Below are 19,732 nucleotides of genomic sequence, written 5' to 3' on the forward strand. Positions count from 1 at the left end.
TATAATTTTTTATTCTCTACATGCTAGTGGTGAATCTGATTGCCAGCTACATTGGCATCATTTAAACATTCCATAAAAATCTCTAGCAACTCTGGAAAACAGAGCCATCATTTGAGGTGAGATACCTGTGAAACGCGATTAGAATAAGAAAACCAGTTTTTTAAAAGACACATTGAATTTTGTGAATGAAGGAAAATTCATCTATTTTCCTTAATGTATATTCATAGGTGCTTTCATTCTTAAAACCATCACAAGACTTCTGGTTTTTGGTCCATCTTGTGAGAAGCTTGTAAATCATCCCTCCCTTCTTCATAAACATAAAAAGCTGAACAGACTAAGAATCAAGAACTCTTCTTAGATAGGTCAGAGAATTGAGGTCACAGGGCAAGCTGCTCTCTGCCAAATCGGAGAAACAGGCAAGTGGATACAGAGAATCACAGCTTAGACAGAAACCACTGCTGACCCACTGCATACCAGGGTGTGAAAACAAACTGTAATTGTCAAAATTCTGGAGGTCCAGTGTGGACAATCTTGAGAGTTAAAAACTCCAGAGGTATCCAGTCTTAGGGGATCATAAGTTTTACCACCAAGAATTCTACCAGGTTCTCACGATGAAGATGGGAGAAAAATCATTTTCTACTTCCAGTAGAGAGAGAGTGTAGCCCTTCTGGAATACTCTCAGAACACTATGTTGCTCATAACAAGGCTTGATCTTGAGGAAGACTATTTTGCCAGAACCCAATCAATCTGGGAAAAAGGAAACACTCAATTCTAGCCCCATGAAGCTTTCTTGTCTCATCTAAGGGCAAGGGGGGACTAAGAAGCACACGTGAAGGTCACAGCCCAGAGGCAAGGCACAGACAGGCTCACTAAAAGACTAAGAGCTAATCCTAAAACTATTGAAAGCTTCCCCTCCCTCCACACCTTAAACACATCAATTGGACTCCTTTATGATAACAAGGGGTTATAACTGAAAGAACTGCACATTTCAAGTCTGTTGAAAAAGTCCTAAAAAAACCCAGTGGTTGCAGGCAGGACAAAAACAAGGATATCAGTAGAAAATATAGCCTCTGACACCTATAGCAACAGGAAACAGTAAACATGGCCTAACACCTAGCCAGGTAGAAATAGTCTTATACTAAAGATCTACTTATATCAATTACTTATATCCAACCCACCACATTTGGCTATAAATATGAAATTACAAGGCATACTACAAGATGAAAGTACAATTTGAAGAAACAGAGAAAGCACCAAAATCAGAGTCAGATATGGGAGAGATTTTGCAATTATCAGACTACAAATTTAAAACAACTATGATTAATATGTTAAAACTTTAATAAAACAACCCCAACAATGATGACCAAAATAAAAATATACCATTTATAGTCTGTATTCCTACGGATATTAAAATTATATTTACTCAAGCTCACAGCCTATCAGAGTAGGCATTTTATTTTAAATATTTATCATAAATATTTATTCTAAATATTTTATTAGAATGTGATAATTGATATAATATTTAGTCTCTTTCCATCTATCCTGCTGTTAGAATGCCATAAGCTATCACCTCTGTGAATTGTCAATTTCTCCTTGTGCCCACTGTTTTCATGTTGACCAAACTATACATGCACACAGAATCCTTAATCCTAACACAAATCAACTTACTTGTCTTCCAATCCATCTGCTTTGTTTCTTAAGCTTCTCTCAAATTTTATATCTTTCTGTGAATGCCATTCTTTTTAAGAGTATAAGAAACCAATGAAGTTTGACATTTCACCATGATTATGAATCTTTTAAAAAAATATCCCATTTAGTCTCAGGATTAGTTGGAAAAGGGAGGGAAAAAATCTAAAAGGTGATATTTCAAGGACCTTATGTGTTTGCTATACTTGTTTTCAAAATAGTTTTTTCATTCTATTCTTTTATTTCAATATTTATGATTCTAACTTGACACTAATATTTCTCTTATTCCAACAAAGACTTTAAACATTTTCTTTGATTTTTCTATAGTTCTTCAAAATAATTTGTTCTTTCTTCGAACTGATAACTTATGTGCTATTTTCAAGGGTACACCTTGAAGTATATCTAATTTTAAATGTCCGTGATATACATAACAGTTAAATGTTAAATTCTTTTTAATAAAGGAAATTTTATCTTTATCTTTTCTACTTATTTTAGAATATAACTAATGTATTAACAAAGTAGAATCTCCATTATCTCTTTATAGCTTTTTACCCAGACACTATCTCTTATTATAGTAAGTTTTTTAAGTTCTGTTTTAGCTTTTAAGTACTTGAGAGAGTAACTATAAAAAATCCAGTTCAAATTAATTTATTAAATGACTTACTAAAATACAGATGTATTACATCTAAGAGCATGTCTTAAAAAAGATTTTATTTATTTATTTTGAGAGAGAGATAGGGAGTTCAAATGGGGGGAGGGACAGAGGCAAAGGGAGTTCAAGTGGGGGGAGGGACAGAGGCAAAGGGCTTGAGAATCTCAAGCAGACTCCATGTGGAGGCCCAATGCAGGGCTCAATCCTAGGACCCTGGGATCATGACCTGAGCTGAAGTCAATAATTGGATGTTTACCTGACTGAGCCACCCAGGTGCCCTGAGAGAGCACAAGTTATAATTGACTCATATTCCAATGTGAAAGCATATATCCTGGGGATTAACTACTGAAAGGAAATTTAAGGATACTTGTCAGTAAATTCTTTATGTACAATAAACTCATTTAAAAATGAGCATTTACTTTCCAATTATTTAGACTTCCATATATCAATCTTTATTGTCAGCACAATCTAGCTAAATAAAGGATTTATTTCAGTCTTTTTCTTTCCACTGATTCTTTAAGGAAGCCATTATTGGTGTAATTTGAGGCATCATAAAATTAACTTCTTAAGACCAAATACCTCTCATGCCCAGAGGTCACAGTGCCTAAAACTCTTCCTCAAAGATTATCCTTCTGTGATCACTAAAGAAAAAAACCTTTCCCTAGGGCAAAGCCAGGAGAGAAGGATCCTAAGAAAAAGGAAGGTGACAGTTCTGATTTAGCTTATCTCTCTGGTAAACTCTCTCAGACAGGTGAACATTGGGGATACCCTTCAAAAGAGGAGAGTCTGACTTAAGCCCAGATTTTCTCAAATTATTTTGTTTGACAACAGTTATTGACGATTTTTCTGCAGAAGCAGATTCCTGCTTCTGACATTTCCTCCACATCTCCAGCTCCAAGTGGTCTGGTTCTATTCATACTTATGCATCTTTCTTAGGTACTAGGCAGGTCTCACCTTCCTTTTAAGTCCGATTCCTTAATCTTGCCCTGGGTCATCTGACTGTCCTCTCTAATTATTTAGCCTTTATATCATCTTAGTCTAGTCTGTCATTTAATGATATTTATACATATACATTTAAAATTCCTGACATTATAGTCCTACCAATTGCTATTCCCTTACTACATTCATGTACTGTGGTCAGTTTTAATAAAGAAAGTGGTCAGAAGCTATCTTTTAATAGAGACATTTCTACCAAGGTAAGTCCATTCTAGTGTTAATGCAGTTTGGATCAGTCCAGACTTGCAAGGAAAGCAGATTCATCCTCCTTGGACATACAATACTCTGAGCCCAACTCTGAAAACAGTGCTATGTCCTTGGGCAAAACAGAGGTTCTGCCAAGACTCTGACAATATTAAGTAATTCCTCTACTGGCATCCTCCTTCCAAATGCATTAAAACATTAAAGGACAATACATTAAGTGACTTGCACCCTGGTGTGAATCAATTTATCAGAATGCTTTTCTCCTGAAAGGAAAGGCTGAGGGTACATGTGATGAATGGACGAGATGGGAAAGGGGAATGCTGAGGAGGAGTATGTACAGTCAGAGAAAGAGAGAAATGCTAATATAACTTCTCCAACCTAATTTCCACCAGACGATTTTCTATTATTTACTGAATTTTAAAGACAATGAAAAAAGTATCACAACAAAACCATCAATAGTCTTTACCACAAATCCAGATATGCATAAACATGTTGAGCCAAAGCCAGGTTCATTTTCTATGCATATTCCATGAACACATAAGTTGGAAATGCACTTCTCAAGTTCACTCTCACAGTGAAGTCTTGACCATCCTGTTAAACACAATTACAAAGCACATATTTAATTTTAAAAATAATAATAATAGCTTATATATATAGTTTATATATGCTTATACTATTTGTTATAATTGGACTTGATGTTTTATATAAATTATCATAGTTTATCTTCATAATCATTCTATCAGGTAGCTACTATTATAATCTCTATTTAGTATATGAGAAAATAAAACTTGGAGAAGATAAATAATTTGTCCAGAATTACTAGTTCTATAAAAATGGAAGCTAGCATATATAAAATAAAGTTTTGGCTTGTATATGGAGCCATTCTATACCTTACATATCCAAATGTCTTTATTTATTTTACCCTGGAACAAAGATATAGAAAATAATGGAATAAACACATCCCATACTTCCATTTAGTATGAATGTTAAATTCAAAGGAAAGCAACTACTTCAGATTTCTAGATATAAAATGTTTCTTATAATACTTGTAGGATTTTATAGGTAGTATTTCTTAATCTGGGGCTCTATAGAATATAAATAATATGTCTAAATCAGCTGACTATCAGCTATAAGAGTTATCCTTAAACATAATGATCTCATTTTCCATACCAACAAACTGTATGCTTGTCATTTTTTGGGGGGGAGGGTGCCATTATTTTATCACCTACCTAGCAACCAACATTGCTAAGGTCTCTGCAAGATAATATCCAAACTATGGTTTACTAGGTACACATTAAGAACACTTCTAAAAAACCATTGATTTTTTTTCCTATGAAGGATCTATTTATAATGTCCTTAACAGGGGATGCCTGAGTGGCTCAGGGGTTGAGCCTCTGCTTTCAGCTCAGGGCGTGATCCCGGAGCCCGGAATCGAGTCTCACATCGGGCTTCCTGCAGGAAGCCTGCTTTTCTCTCTGCCTCTCTCTCTCTCTGTGTCTCCGTGATTAAATAAATAAAATCTTTCAAGGCAGCTGTTATTAGCTTTTTAAACTATTTTTCTATGCATTATCCAGCAGCATTTAATCTGAACTCTGGCTATTGGGAAATGAGTTCTTATTCTTGTTCCTACTTAGCAACATATTCTCACTGTTCTTCCCTGATAAATTATAAGAGAACAATTATATAAGTATTCTGGGGTACCTAGAAACGATCTAATGCAATATAGCATCGTAAGAAGAAAAATACCACACAAGTTTAAAAGATTTGGCGGAGTCCAGATCAAACTTAGAAGGAGCTCCCAAAAGACTAAATTTACCAAAAAGCACATGCAAGACTCTTTTCACTTTGTAATTCTTTCATATGATGGCTTTATTCTGTGGGCATCTCTACTATGGAGGCTATAAAAGGTGATACAGAAAAAACATTCTGCAGAGCTTACAAAAAGCCACGGTGACCAGTCACTCACATGGTTGAAACTCACAACATATTGTTAAGCATAAAAGCACATTCCATAAAAATATTTACATTCTGATAACTTTTCTTATAAAAGTCAAATATATACAGACTTAGTAACATTGCTTAGAGATATACACATACATAATAAAGTCCTAAGGAGCACTAAGGGAAATGTCGAATGTAAAGTTCAGAATAGTCACTATAGGGTGGTGGCAGAATTTTAATGTGTTCAGTGAGGGATATAGAAGAGGCTGGGAAAGGATACAGTCAACAAAACTCAAAGACAACCTACAGAATGGGAGAAGATATTTGCAAATGACATATCAGATAAAGGGCTAGTTTCCAAGATCTATAAAGAACTTATTAAACTCAACACCAAAGAAACAAACAATCCAATCATGAAATGGGCAAAAGACATGAACAGAAATCTCACAGAGGAAGACATAGACATGGCCAACATGCATATGAGAAAATGCTCTGCATCACTTGCCATCAGGGAAATACAAATCAAAACTACAATGAGATACCACCTCACACCAGTGAGAATGGGGAAAATTAACAAGGCAGGAAACAACAAATGTTGGAGAGGATGCGGAGAAAAGGGAACCCTCTTATACTGTTGGTGGGAATGTGAACTGGTGCAGCCACTCTGGAAAACTGTGTGGAGGTTCCTCAAACAGTTAAAAATATACCTGCCCTACGACCCAGCAATTGCACTGTTGGGGATTTACCCCAAAGATACAAATGCAATGAAACGCCGGGACACCTGCACCCCGATGTTTCTAGCAGCAATGGCCACGATAGCCAAACTGTGGAAGGAGCCTCGGTGTCCAACGAAAGATGAATGGATAAAGAAGATGTGGTTTATGTATACAATGGAATATTACTCAGCTATTAGAAATGACAAATACCCACCATTTGCTTCAACGTGGATGGAACTGGAGGGTATTATGCTGAGTGAAGTAAGTCAGTCGGAGAAGGACAAACATTATATGTTCTCATTCATTTGGGGAATATAAATAATAGTGAAAGGGAATATAAGGGAAGGGAGAAGAAATGTGTGGGAAATATCAGAAAGGGAGACAGAACGTAAAGACTGCTAACTCTGGGAAACGAACTAGGGGTGGTAGAAGGGGAGGAGGGCGGGGGGTGGGAGTGAATGGGTGACGGGCACTGGGTGTTATTCTGTATGTTAGTAAATTGAACACCAATAAAAAATAAATTAAAAAAAAAAAAAGAGGCTGGGAATATTGCTAACATTTTTTTCCTTGAGGCAAACAGGAGGTACACGAATGCTTACTGTATTATTTTATAAAATAAATATTCCTTGATTATATATATTCTTCTGATTGAATAGAACAATTCACAATATAGTTTAAACAATTAAAAATGATGTAGTTTTCTTCTTGCTTCTAATACTATGAAGGACATCATAAAACTTTAAACCATAAGATGGTAACTGTGAAAGAAAAAGAAATCATCATACTAGTTAAAAAGACAAGGAAGACTATATTCAAGAGTATTCTAATGAGAGAGAGAGAGATTATTGAAACAGAGGAAAAAGATTGAATTTAACTATGCTGAATCAAAGGTAGATGGGAGAATTTTCAAAAGCTGGAGTGGGCTAATGGGAAAATACTGGAGGATATTGGGCTGGGTGGAAGTTGGTCAATGTGCTTAGGACATCTTTGTTTGGTAACCATCATTTATTGACAGGAGGCTCCTAGCTTCCCACTGAGCCTGGTACGGCAGGTGGGGAGGCCATATCTCCTTCTATAATTACTTTTCAGAGGGATGGCTCCCAGGTGTTGGAAAAAGACATTTCTGGGTTGTAAAATTGGCAAGAGGCTGAAAGAAGGTTTATATCTCAAAGGGGTAGAGAAAAAAGTTACAATTACAAGTTTTCTGAAGTAACTGCTCTAAAGAAAGGGAAGTCAGGGGCCTACAGTCATGAAGCCTATCTAAAGTGTACTTAAGCTGAGGGGAATGTTAAGGATGTCTTGGTCAAAAACAACAAACTAGGATAGAAAATAAGTTAGTTAAGACTTAGCACAGAAAATAGAAAAAAAAATAAAAAATAAAATTAAAAAAATAAACTTAAATTAAAAATTAAAAAATTATTAAAAAAGAAAATAGAAACCACTCTAGGTATTTATGCAAAAAGAGAGAATAAGATGCTCACAAAATTATTAGAAGGAAGAGCTATAGGAGTAATTCCAATAACCATAGATATGACTCTCTGGGAGATGCCACCTCTATCATACACAGGAAACTGAGCAACATAAAAGCCACCATCAGAATTATTCAGTTTAAGAACTCATTGCACTAATTGAGGGAAGCTGGATTACGAGGAAGCCACCCACACAGCCTCTCTGGCTGCCTCCTCCTACCCTGCAGTTAGTGATTGAACGCTAGATTGCAGAGGCTCACTGCCATTCCTTATGGTTCTGCATTTTAATACACACAAAGTCATAGACTCAGAAAATCCCACGTGTCCATGACCTTGTCTACCAGCTGAAAATTGCTAAGATATCTAGAAATGACCTCCACTAGATTTTAGGTATGTTTATTACAAGTGGAACTCAAGTTATGTCACATCAGCTTCAAAGGAAGCCTAGATATTGTAGTTTTTTGTTTTCTTGTCCTTGCAATATAGGAAACCACAATAGACAGGACTGGATGCTGAGTGCCAATCATAACCGTTAAAATAGACGGATGGATAAAAAAATAATATGTGGTATATTTATACAATGGAATACAACTTAGCCACTAAAAAAAAAAAAAAAAAGAATGAAATTTTGCCATTTGTGACAAGGATGAATCCGTCACAGCACTCCAACCAGTCTTAGGGTTAACTTGCTTCAAGTCTACACACTCCTTACTTGCTGACCTAAGTCCCTTCAACTGTAACATAATTAATTTACTTTCTTTGAGATTTGCAGACCACTAAGCTTCAAGAGTAAAGGACCAGAACCTTCCCAGACCACAGAAGCCAGCAAGTCTGTTCAAACCCACTTCAGGATTCTGATTAGCGTAGCGATTTTTTTGTAAAATGTTTTTCTTTTTTAGGTCACACAGATGATTTTACTAACTTCCTTTTGTGCATCTGTAAACCTTGCCCTCCTCTGAAGAAATAAAGAGTACTCCTACACATCATGAAATACAAACTGGCTCCTCCTCACTCAATATAATAATATAATGTTTATAGACAGCACCATCGAGTCTTCATGAAATTAAGAAATGTTATAGACTACTACTTCCTTTGCTGATAACTTCCCTAAACACCTTTTAAACCCTTGGGCCAGGCATAAATTTTGGAGTTGGCTTTTGGATAAGAGTCTGCCTTCTCTCCAAGTTGCTGGCCTCATGAATAAAGCTCAAATTCCTTTCCAATCAAAAACTTGTCTCTTGAGTAATGGCCTTTCAAGGGATGGGCAGCTGAACTTGGGTTTGGTAACAGGCCTATTAAGCTAAGTAAAATAAGTCAAATGGAAAAAGACAAATAGTGTATGATATCTACTTATGTGGAATTAGACACAAAACAAAACAAATGAACCAGGGAAATAAAAAAACTCACAGAGAAAAGACTACTGGTAAAGAAGGAAAGGAGTTGGGGGTGGATAGAATAGGTCAAGGGAGTCAACTGTATGATGATGGATATAACTAGGCTTGTGGTAGCAATCATTTTATAGTGTATACAGATGTTGAATTTTAAAGCTGCATATCTAAAACTTATGCAACAAAAATATTTTTACACAAAGATTGATCAAAATTTGTGTCTGAAAAAAAAAATTGTGTCTGTTAACTGAAAAACGTGCTTTTGGTTACGAAGGGGAAGTGGAAAACAACCTATAACCTTTTACTTGCTGCTAGAAAAGATAAGATCTTTCAAACCCTTACAAAATGGAAGTAACAATGTAGATGCTTCATAAGTTTATGGAACTTATGGTAAGATTTGAATGAAAAGATTTGTGTAGGGGTGTCTGGATGGCATAGTGGTTGAGCGTCTGCCTTTGGCTCAAGGTGTGATCCTGGGGTCTTGTGCTGGGGCCCTGCAGGGAGCCTGCCTATTCCTCTGCCTACGTCTCTGACTCTTTCTGTGTCTCTCATGAATAAATAAATAAAAACCTAAAAAAATAAAAAAGGAAAAGATCTGTGCAAATTGCTGAACATAGTTTGTGATAAGTTTTTTAGAAATGTTGGTTACTATTATTTGTTCCCAATATCCTGCTGAACAAACTCTATGAATGAGCTTATTTTCCAATTCTGTGAATGAAGAAACAGATATTCTGAAATGTTAAGTAAAATTACATGAGCTAATGGGCTCAGGCTGCTTCATCCAAAATGATATATCTTACCTATAATTCTATATTTAGTTCATTACAATTTTTAGGTGATTTTTTCCTACAATTTTATCAGGAAACTGAGACTCAGAGAGTTTTTATAATAATGTTAAACATCTCCAAGTTACCAGGTCACAAAGCTGGGATTTGAACTTTATTCTTCCCAGATTCCAGATGTTCTTTGTTCATCACCTTGCTTCTCTGAGTACCACATGGTGTTGTGCTATTTGGAGAAAGGATTTAAGTATATAAGCAATGCTTTTTAATCAGTTTCATGGGTTTTTTTTGGGGGGGGGGTTAAAAAATAACAAAATAAATAAGATGATGTCTTTGTACTGAAGGTGGTAATAAGAAATAAGAGCAGGACAAGGGAATATAAAACAAACAAATGAAAATTCAGTGGGTAAGATTTTTTTTTAAAGAAAATATTTAGAAGCAGAGAAGAAAACACCCTTTGAATCCATGTAGGTTTGATGCCCATTTGTAATAACATAACAAGATATTCAGAAAATACTGTTTGGTGGTTACCAAAAGTTTTCATTAGCAAGCCAGAAAAGTAATCAAATCATTATGGTGTTAAACTCAGTAGTATTTATATTTCATGTATAATAGAAATTAAATAAGTGCTTACTGGATAAATCACATCAAATAATGAGGGTATAAAACAAAAAAGAATTTAGATATCAAACTGTAATAAGAATAAGAACAAATTAGGCTAATTTTAAGTTGATAGCAAAACAAGTTTTTGAATACTTATACAACTAGAAACACTGACCAATTTTAATACTACCATTCTCTGCCATAACATAGCAGTTATAGGAGTCTGAGTTTATTGATGAAAATAAAAGTCACTATTTGAAAGATTTATATATTTTACTTTTATTTCCTTTTCCTTCTTAGCACCAAGTGATTTGCATCTAATCTGGGGAAATAAAATAAAATTAAACTTAAATCTAAAGTGATTCTAACTAGTTAATATATTATACAGTAACCAAATGATATAAATTGAAAGTATTTTTTTCTTAGTCTAACTGTAGAACATGTAGAATTTATTTTTTACACCTAAATTACCATGAAAATACAATAGCATATACTCTTTATTTCATATTAATTATTTCGCTTTGCATGAGTTTTGATTAAATAGAAAGATCATTATGTATCTCCCCTGTTCTGAAATAAAAGTCATACCTCTGACTGAATAATTGTGAGTACTACGGCCGATACTATCTTTGTGTGCTTCTGTATTTTCTTGCCTCAAGGATGATGCAGAATTTGTTTCAAAATGAATAATGTTATTTTAAGAGCAAATTGTGTATCCAAAGTTTATATCATCACCCATATAAACACAGTTACATCCCTCCTGAGTATAAAAAGTATGTGGGCACAGTGGCTGCCCCAGGGACTGAGAACAACTCTGGGTAAAGCATTCACATTTCCAATGCAGAGATTGTTCTCTTCACTTTCAATTTGCTTTTAATGGGATAACTATGGTTTCACTTACTGAGTGTTAAACATTTTTTATATTACACTATAAATGTGACTATTGAGGTAAAACAAAAGGAACAGTGTCTTACTTCATAAAATAACCTGGATGCTTGTATTAATACTTCCATGGAAATGAGTTCCTTACCCACTTGAATTCACTACATAGGCAGAGGATGAGCTCATTCTTTCCTGAATGCTGCTCAGGTTGCAACCTTTGTACAAGGATCTCATGTAGAGAGGATGAGTGAGTTCTGAGATCAACCTTGTCAAGAATAGTACCTAATTAGCTTGGAGGAAAGAGTACAACAATCTAATTTGTCTGCTTAGAGAGACGGGAGGGGCTTGTGCTAACTATGGCCCTGTCTGTGATTATACAACATTGGCCAGTATCATAAAAAGATTGCACTTTCCAATATGTGCTGAAAGCTCTATGAGAATCCATTAGAATACAACCTCTCTGATGGATTTTGTGGCACAAAACTAAATAATATTTACAGTGTCTTCTAGCCTACTCATATCAAATTTAAATCTCAGTTGTGTTTTACAGATATATCTAGTGAGGAAACTGGCATTTAATTTTTCACACTGTGTTCTGTCCAGAATATTGCAAGTGTCTTATATCTCTCTTTGGACTAACAAGTAGAGGAGAAGGAGATAAAGGGATAAATTACAAATTTTCAGGTACAGAGTAAGAGCCACCTAAGATTTTGACCATAGAAGAAGAGTTGTTACATGAAGACATAACAATTCTGATATTGGCAACACGATGTGAATCTAAGATTTCCAACTGATTAAAATAGAATATGGGAAAAGTTTATAGTACATAACTAATTTAAAGACAGAGGTAAATACTTGGTGAAGGTAGGTTTCTATTAGGTACCATGAAAGGTAAGGATGATGGCATGTTTTAGACCAGAGCTTAAGAATTATCAACATTATTTAAGGCTGTTTTCCTCCATGGATAAGAGAGGAGTGGACCAGTATAAACCAAAGGAATTAGACTTTGTGTCTTTCTATGACATTTGGGAAAATGCAAGTTGATATGAACTATACAGAAAAGTGGTAAGTTCTCAGTTATCAGTTTTTGCTTATCAAGCTTTTCACGAGTTAATGAGACAAATGTGGGTGAGTAACCTTCCTGAAAAAGTCTCATAGATGTTAGAATTGCTAACATCTAAGCTGCAAAACACTGATGGATCTTACTGGTGAAGATCCTTTTTTGAAAAATGGTTGTTTATTTTATTTATTTTTTATTCTAGTTAGAACATTTAAAATGATATCTGTCCTTTTAGAAAAATCTTATGTGTATAATATAGTACTATTAAATAGGCACAATGTTATACAATAGTTCTAGAGAACTTACTTAACTAGCATAACTGAAACTTTATGGGAAGTTGCTATTCAGTGAAGGCCCTTCTTTGGAGAACATAAGAAATGAGGATGTAACACCAGGCCAGACTTCCTGGCTCTGAATCTCAGCTTTGCCCCTAATGTGCTATGGGAGATTATTTCTCAACTGTCATCATAAGGTTATGTTCACTGCATATGGTAGTGACAATAAGCGTTTTAAATGTTCAGACTTCAATAAAGGCATTTTTGCTTAAAAGAGGAAAAACTTTTTTTAAAGACTTTATGTAGTTATTTGAATGAGAACACAAGCGGGGTAGGGTGGAGGAGAGGGACAGAGCAAGAGGGACCAGCAGGCTCACTGAGGAGCAGGGAGCCTGACGCAGGGCTCGATCCCAGGACTCTGGGTTCATGACCTGAGCTGAAGGCAGATGCTTACCTGACTGAGCCACCCAGGTGCCCCTAAAGAGGCAAAACTTTTAGAGTCATTCATTCTTATATCAGAGAATTGCAATGTTTATTCTACTTATTTTATCTGTAAGAGTTATAGTTTTATGTAGAGGTGGTTATTTCAACATTCAGGTAGAAATGTTTTCAGATGCTCTATCTGACCAAAAAAAAAAAAAAGCCTAGTATCAGTATGGGGTATTCCAATCCAAAACAGAGGAGTACACTGAGTGAATGTTGAACATGTCAACAACACATCAATGATACTCAGTTGATAAGTATTCGCTAGTTTGTTAACTTCACATATACAGAAGCCCTAATACCCACAAGGCTGCCTGGCTGTTATTCCCTCAGGGGATCCAAATAACCAGAGACTCAGAATCCCAGGGTTTCCACAACCAGTCTCAAGTCTTCAATGGAGTCTGTAAATAGAGAGAATTCTTTTTTGGTAGCCAAAAATATCCCACATATATTCCTGCAAGATTATTACTTCTCATGGAAATTCAGGCATTCACTATGATGTACCTGACTGTTCGAGATAGGATGAGTGACAGAAGACACAGGAAGAAAGCAACAAAGTAAAAAATCTGCAAAGTTAGAAAACTAGAAGAAAGAGAGGGATAAAAGATGCATGGACACAAGTTGTTTATATATCAATAAAAATATATACTTAATATATACTTAAAAAGAAAGAGAGGGATAAAAGATGCATGGACACAAGTTGTTTATATATCAATAAAAATATATACTTAATATATACTTAAAAAGAATATGGCCAAAGGCTGAAATGGCCAAAGCATCAATTATTAATGAAAAAAATTTCCCTGAATAAAATCATTGTATTCATCTTGTCCATCTCTGTAGTGACCATTGTTAGAGGTAATAATAATGTCAATATTAATAAGAGCTAACATTTACAAAGGACTTGCTGTGTGCCTGGCACAACTGACATAAAGATCATAATTATGAAGTTTACACAGATGTAGAAAATGGCTATAGTGAGTTATACTCTAAGCAGCAGGATTTCTTGCTAATAGACTGATTTCTTATTAGTCTCACAGAACATCCATTTCAAAAGAACAGAACATGAATTTCGTATTTTTAAGTGTGCTCATTGCTTAAATCTTCGCTGATAACCAACAACATTATTGGTGAAGCACATTGTCAAGTTCATATTAGATACACATGCATACATAAACACATATTTTGTAAATATATAAAGTATGCATGATTATAATTTTTTCAATAATTACCTTGTTGACATTTGCAAATATATCCATTGATGTGATCTTCACACTTTGCACCTTTTAGACATAGTGATGAAGAACATTCATTTATATAAATTTTACAAAATTGTCCAGAAAATCCAGGAACACATCTAAGAAAGAAAAGTAAAAAATATATAAATATATACATGTAATATGCATGATCCTATATTATGGAGTTAATATTTGTCATATTTGAATAAAATTAAGCACATGAAGTAGTTTTTCATTAAGGTTGATTTATGAGAGCTAATTTAGTTGATATTCACCAGTATCTTCAATGAAATTAAGGCCCATTAACAAAAAGCAACCAGAAACAAGGAAGGAGAACAAAAAAATGCTCAGGTATCATTGAGCTCAGTCATTCTAGATTTAATTCTTTCCATTTTATTTCAAATATATGTAGCTTGATAATATATATTTTTAAAGTATCTATTATCTATGCCAATATTATAAAGAATATTGACTAAAATTGATTATAAGATAGTTAATAAACTTTTATAATAGTGAAAACCTTGATAATTTTATAACATATTTCACAAATATTTATTTTTTATTGAAATTCCACTTAGTCAAAATATAGTTTAACATTAATTTCAAGTGTGCAATATAGTGATGCAACACTTCCATACACCAACCAGACTCATCACAAGTGCATTCTTTAATCCCCATCACCTATTTAAATCATCCCCCACCCACCTTCCCTCTGCTAACCATCAATTTGTTTACTCTAGTTAAGAGGTTATTTCTTGATTTGCCTTTTTTTCCCTCTATGATTGTTTCCTAAATTCCACATATGAATGAAATCATATGGTATTTGTCTTTCTCTGACTGCCTTCTATCACTTAACATAATACTAAGCATTTCGTGGGCAGCCTTGGTGGCTCAGCAGTTTAGCACCGCCTTCGGCCCAGTTGTGATCCTGGAGACCCGGGATCAAGTCCCAAGTCGGGCTTCCTGCATGGAGCCTGCTTCTCCCTCTTCCTGTGACTCTGCCTCTCTCTCTCTCTCCTCTCTGTGTATTCTCTAAATAAATAAATAAATAAATAAATAAATAAATAAATAAATATTAAGCATTTCACTTAGCATAATACTCTCTAGTTCCATCCCCCGATGCAAATTGAAAAATTTCATTCTTTTTTATGGTTGAGGGACTGGGAGGCCTATTGGAGGTTACTTTTTAAAAAGATATCTCTAGAAGACATTCAGGCTTTTGAAAATACCTACAAAGGCTCTGAAGAAGAGCTGGCAGATATTAAACAGGCCTATTTGGATTTCAAGGGTGACATGGATCAGATCATGGAGTCTGTGCTGTGCGTGCAGTACACAGAAGAACCCAGGATAAGGAATATTATTCAGGAAGCCATTGATGCTGGCGAGATCCCCTCCTATAATGCCTTTGTCAAAGAATCAAAACAAAAGATGAATGCAAGGAAAAGGAGGGCTCAGGAAGAGGCTAAAGAAGCAGAAATAAGCAGGAAGGAGTTGGGCCTTGATGAAGGAGTAGATAACTTGAAAGTAATCATTCAGGGAAGACGGCTATGTGAAGGCAAGTTGGAAATTGGAGTGATGTAGCTGCGGGCCAAGGAGTACCAAGGACTGCTGGCAACCACCAGAAGCCAAGAAGAGATAAGAAAACCTCCTCCCTAGAACCTGCAGAGGGAACATGGTTCTGCTGACACCTTGTTTGGACTTCTAGGCTCTGGAAATGACAATAAATTTCTGTTGTTTGAAGCCAAAAAAAAAGGGGGGGGGGCATGCATGCACAACACATATATCACATCTTACTTATTCACACAAATATTTAATTATAAGATGATTCCTTAGTGAACCCTCTTACCCTAAAACTTGAGCAGAATTAAATTTATAAAATAATTTTAATTTTAGCATATAATTGGAACCAACATAGAAGGCAGCATAACATTTAAAATATTGGTTCTGCTTATTTTTGGCTTGATAGTAATATTACCTTTCACCTTGGAATTCTCTCATTCTAATGTGTTTTCTGAGATGCAGCAACACGCAGCTGGACTTTGCCTTGAAATGATATTGAACTGTGGTCCCAAAACACTATGTCTAAGTCCTAATGGTTGATAACTGTGAATGTGACCTTATTTGGAAAAAAAAAAAAAAAAGTTCTTTACATTGTAACTAAGTTAAGGATCTTGAGAAGAGGTCACCTTCCATTAACTGGTTGGACCCTAAATTCAAAGGCAAGTCTCCTTATAAAAGTGGAAACACAATGGGGAAGGGCATGTAAAGAAGGAGGTGGAGGCTGGTGTCATGTAGCCCCAAGTCAAGGAATACCTAGAGCTTCTAGAAGCTAAAAGAGAAAACGTAGGATTTTTCTCTAGCACCTATAGAGAGAATGTGGCCTTGCTGACACTTTGATTTTAGATTTCTGTTCTCCACAAGTGTGACCAAATTAATTTCTGTTGTTATAAGCCACCAAGTTTGCAGTAATTTGTCATGCCATCCCTAGGAAACTAATACAGAGAATGACTATGAGTGCATCTGATGTGTTTTCTCTCCAGATGTTCTTTTAGGACTAATTTTATACAAACCACTTAGATGTCAGTTGTTAGACCATGGTCTAAGAAGTGATGGAGGATCTACAAACAATGATTAAAGTACAATGTTCAGGAGAGGGATTTACATATTTACTGAGTGTCTACAACATGACAGATCTTTTCTGATTGGGAAGGCATATAAAGAAAAGCAAAATTTTCTGTCTGCCTTCAAAAAACAACCAGCCTAGTTGGGAAAACAGACAAGTAGCAAATTGAATAATGTAACTAATATTATAACTAATAACTAATATAAAAAATAAAGTATAAAATAAAACATATGGATGGTGGCATTCCTAGCATTAGGAAGAGTATATGCAATGGTGAAAGTAAGAAGAGTATAGCTAAATCCAGAAATTAAAGGAAGTTCTAAATGTCTGACAAGTAATGTGTGAAGGCAAGTCTGGGGTGATACTGGGAAAAAGGATAGATTAATAAATGGGGATAAGCATTCTATAATTATGGACCACAATTTTTATAATGGCTAATATTTACTGAAAAGTTATTTGCAAGTAACTTTTTTTAAGGTCATAGCACTAGTAAATAATATAGGTGGAATTTAAAACCAGAAAATGTTACTGCTTTGTACGCAACCTATGTCCATTGGCCAAATTTGGCTCTTTTTTTATTCCCAGCGCCTAGCCTTACCCAGCCAAAGCTAAAAAAATAACCATGTTAAAGAATCAAACATATTCCAGCAATCCTACTATGCTAGATCCTTGCTGGAACTAATTGAAGACTCCTGATCAACGAACAATACCTGATTTAATGATGTATGGATTTATGAACTCATTTTTCACTATGAGGTAAAATTCTCAATAATGAATTACTACTGAGACCATAAACCTTCTTCTCTTTGTAGCAACTAGAAATTTAATCCCTTTTAGAGGAAATTCACCATTGGTGGTGTGACCCTATGGAAAAGAAATAAACTTAGAGCTCATTTTGTTCATCACTGAAGTTTTCATTGCCTTTCCTTTAATATTATAAATTATTCTTCAAAAATGCTCTATCAATTTAGGTACTTTCTTTTTTTTTTCCAAGTTTGACAGTTGCTATCATTGTAAGAAATGCCTGTTTGTCCACATTTTAATCCACCGCAATACTAATAATGTTCTTAATTTCCAGTGTAAAGAAAAAAAAAAAAACTAAATGCCTGGGGCATGTGGGTGGCCCAGTTGGTAAACCAGTTAACTCTCTGTCTTCTGCATAAATCATAATCCTGGAGTTCTGAGATTGAGCCCTGTACCAGACTCTCTGGTCAACAGGGAATCTGCTTCTCCCTCTGCCCTTCCCCCTGCTCATGCACACTCTCTAGCTCATTCTCTCAAATAAAGAAATAAAATCTTTAGAAAAAAAAAAACTATATGCCTTATAGCTTTTTTTTTAAGGAGATAGCTTTAAAATTTGTTTAATACTTTTTCTTAGAATAACTTTAGATTTATAGAAAGTTTATAGAAAAGTTGTAGATGTAGTTAAGAGTTTTCATATACTCCGTAACCAGCTTCCTTTATTGTTTACATCTTACATTAATATGATACATTTGTCATAATTAATGATATAATGTTGGTATATTATTACTTAAAGTGCATGTATTATGGAAATTTCCTTAAATTTTACCTAATGTCTTTTTTTTTCTACTTCAGGATCTTATCCAGGATACCACATTACATTTAATTGCCATATCTCCTTAGTCTTCTGGACTGTGATTTAATTGCCATATCTCCTTAGTCTTCTGGACTTAGTCTTCTCAGACTTTTGAAAATCTCTAGAATTTTGAGGAATATTGGTTAAATCTATTGTACATTGTCTTTCAACTTGGGCTTGTTTGATGGTGTTCTTGTGGTTATACTGGTGATATGGATTTTGGGGATAAAGATCATAGCAAAAATTCATTTTCATCAAGTCACATCAAGTATACCCTTTAAAGCAAGTGGGTATACACATCCCACACTTAAGGATTGAAGAGTTATGCTCTATATCCTTAAGGGGCAAGTATCTACAACATAATTTGAAATGTATATTACAAACTTCATTATATAATAAACTTTGCTGGGATTTTGAGTGGTATTGCTTTGAATCTATAGATCAAATTGGGCAGAAAAAGGTTGGAAAGAAATGATATCTTAAAAATATTGAATGTTTTAATTAATGATTAAGAACTATTTCTTTTTTTAAGATTTTATTTATTTATTCACGTGAAACACAGAGAGAGAGGCAGAGACACAGGCAGAGTGAGAAGCAGTCTCCATGCAGGGAGCCCAATGTGGGGCTCAATCCCAGGACTTCAGGATCACTCCCTCAGCTGAAGGCAGGCGCTTAACCACTGAGCCACCCAGGCGTCCCTGAATAACAACTATTTCTACATTTAGTTTTTGAATGAGAAAGATCTCTCAATTTAATTAGATCATGTTTAATTTTTTTCATCAGTGTTTTGCAGTTTTTTACATATATTATTTTGGTATTGATATTACAGGTATTTTGTTAGCTTTTTAACTCAGTGTTTTATTTTTGAATAGTTGTTTTGTAAATGGTATTCATTTTTTAAATTTCTTTCTTTCCAATATTCCAATGTTTACTGAAAAAAATTAATAGATTCCTTGGAGTTCTCTAAAAATAAAATTATGAAATCTGTGAATAAAGACAATTCAATTTCTTCTTGTCCAATCTGTAAATCGTTTATTAGGTTAAGGAAGTTCCCACTAATTCTTAGGCTTTTTTTGGCAGCCTTCATCATGTATAAGCTTTGGCTTTTTTCAAAGGATTTTTGTGCATCTATTAATA

General features: G+C 34.8%; 1 protein-coding gene across 1 annotated transcript in view; it reads right to left on the bottom strand.

Annotated features, from left to right (window-relative positions):
* Positions 1 to 19,732, bottom strand: part of EYS (eyes shut homolog) — a 1,522,493-nt gene that overhangs the window by 749,008 nt on the left and 753,753 nt on the right. Inside the window, exons 20-21 of the mRNA XM_025419151.3 lie at positions 14,370 to 14,494; positions 4,005 to 4,129 (exon numbers count right to left, since the gene is read on the bottom strand). Of these exons, the coding sequence (XP_025274936.3) occupies positions 4,005 to 4,129; positions 14,370 to 14,494 (250 nt within the window). The remainder of the gene's footprint in view (positions 1 to 4,004; positions 4,130 to 14,369; positions 14,495 to 19,732) is intronic.

The sequence above is a fragment of the Canis lupus genome, chromosome 12 (genome assembly GCF_003254725.2).
Source record: "Canis lupus dingo isolate Sandy chromosome 12, ASM325472v2, whole genome shotgun sequence".
NCBI lineage: Eukaryota > Metazoa > Chordata > Mammalia > Carnivora > Canidae > Canis > Canis lupus.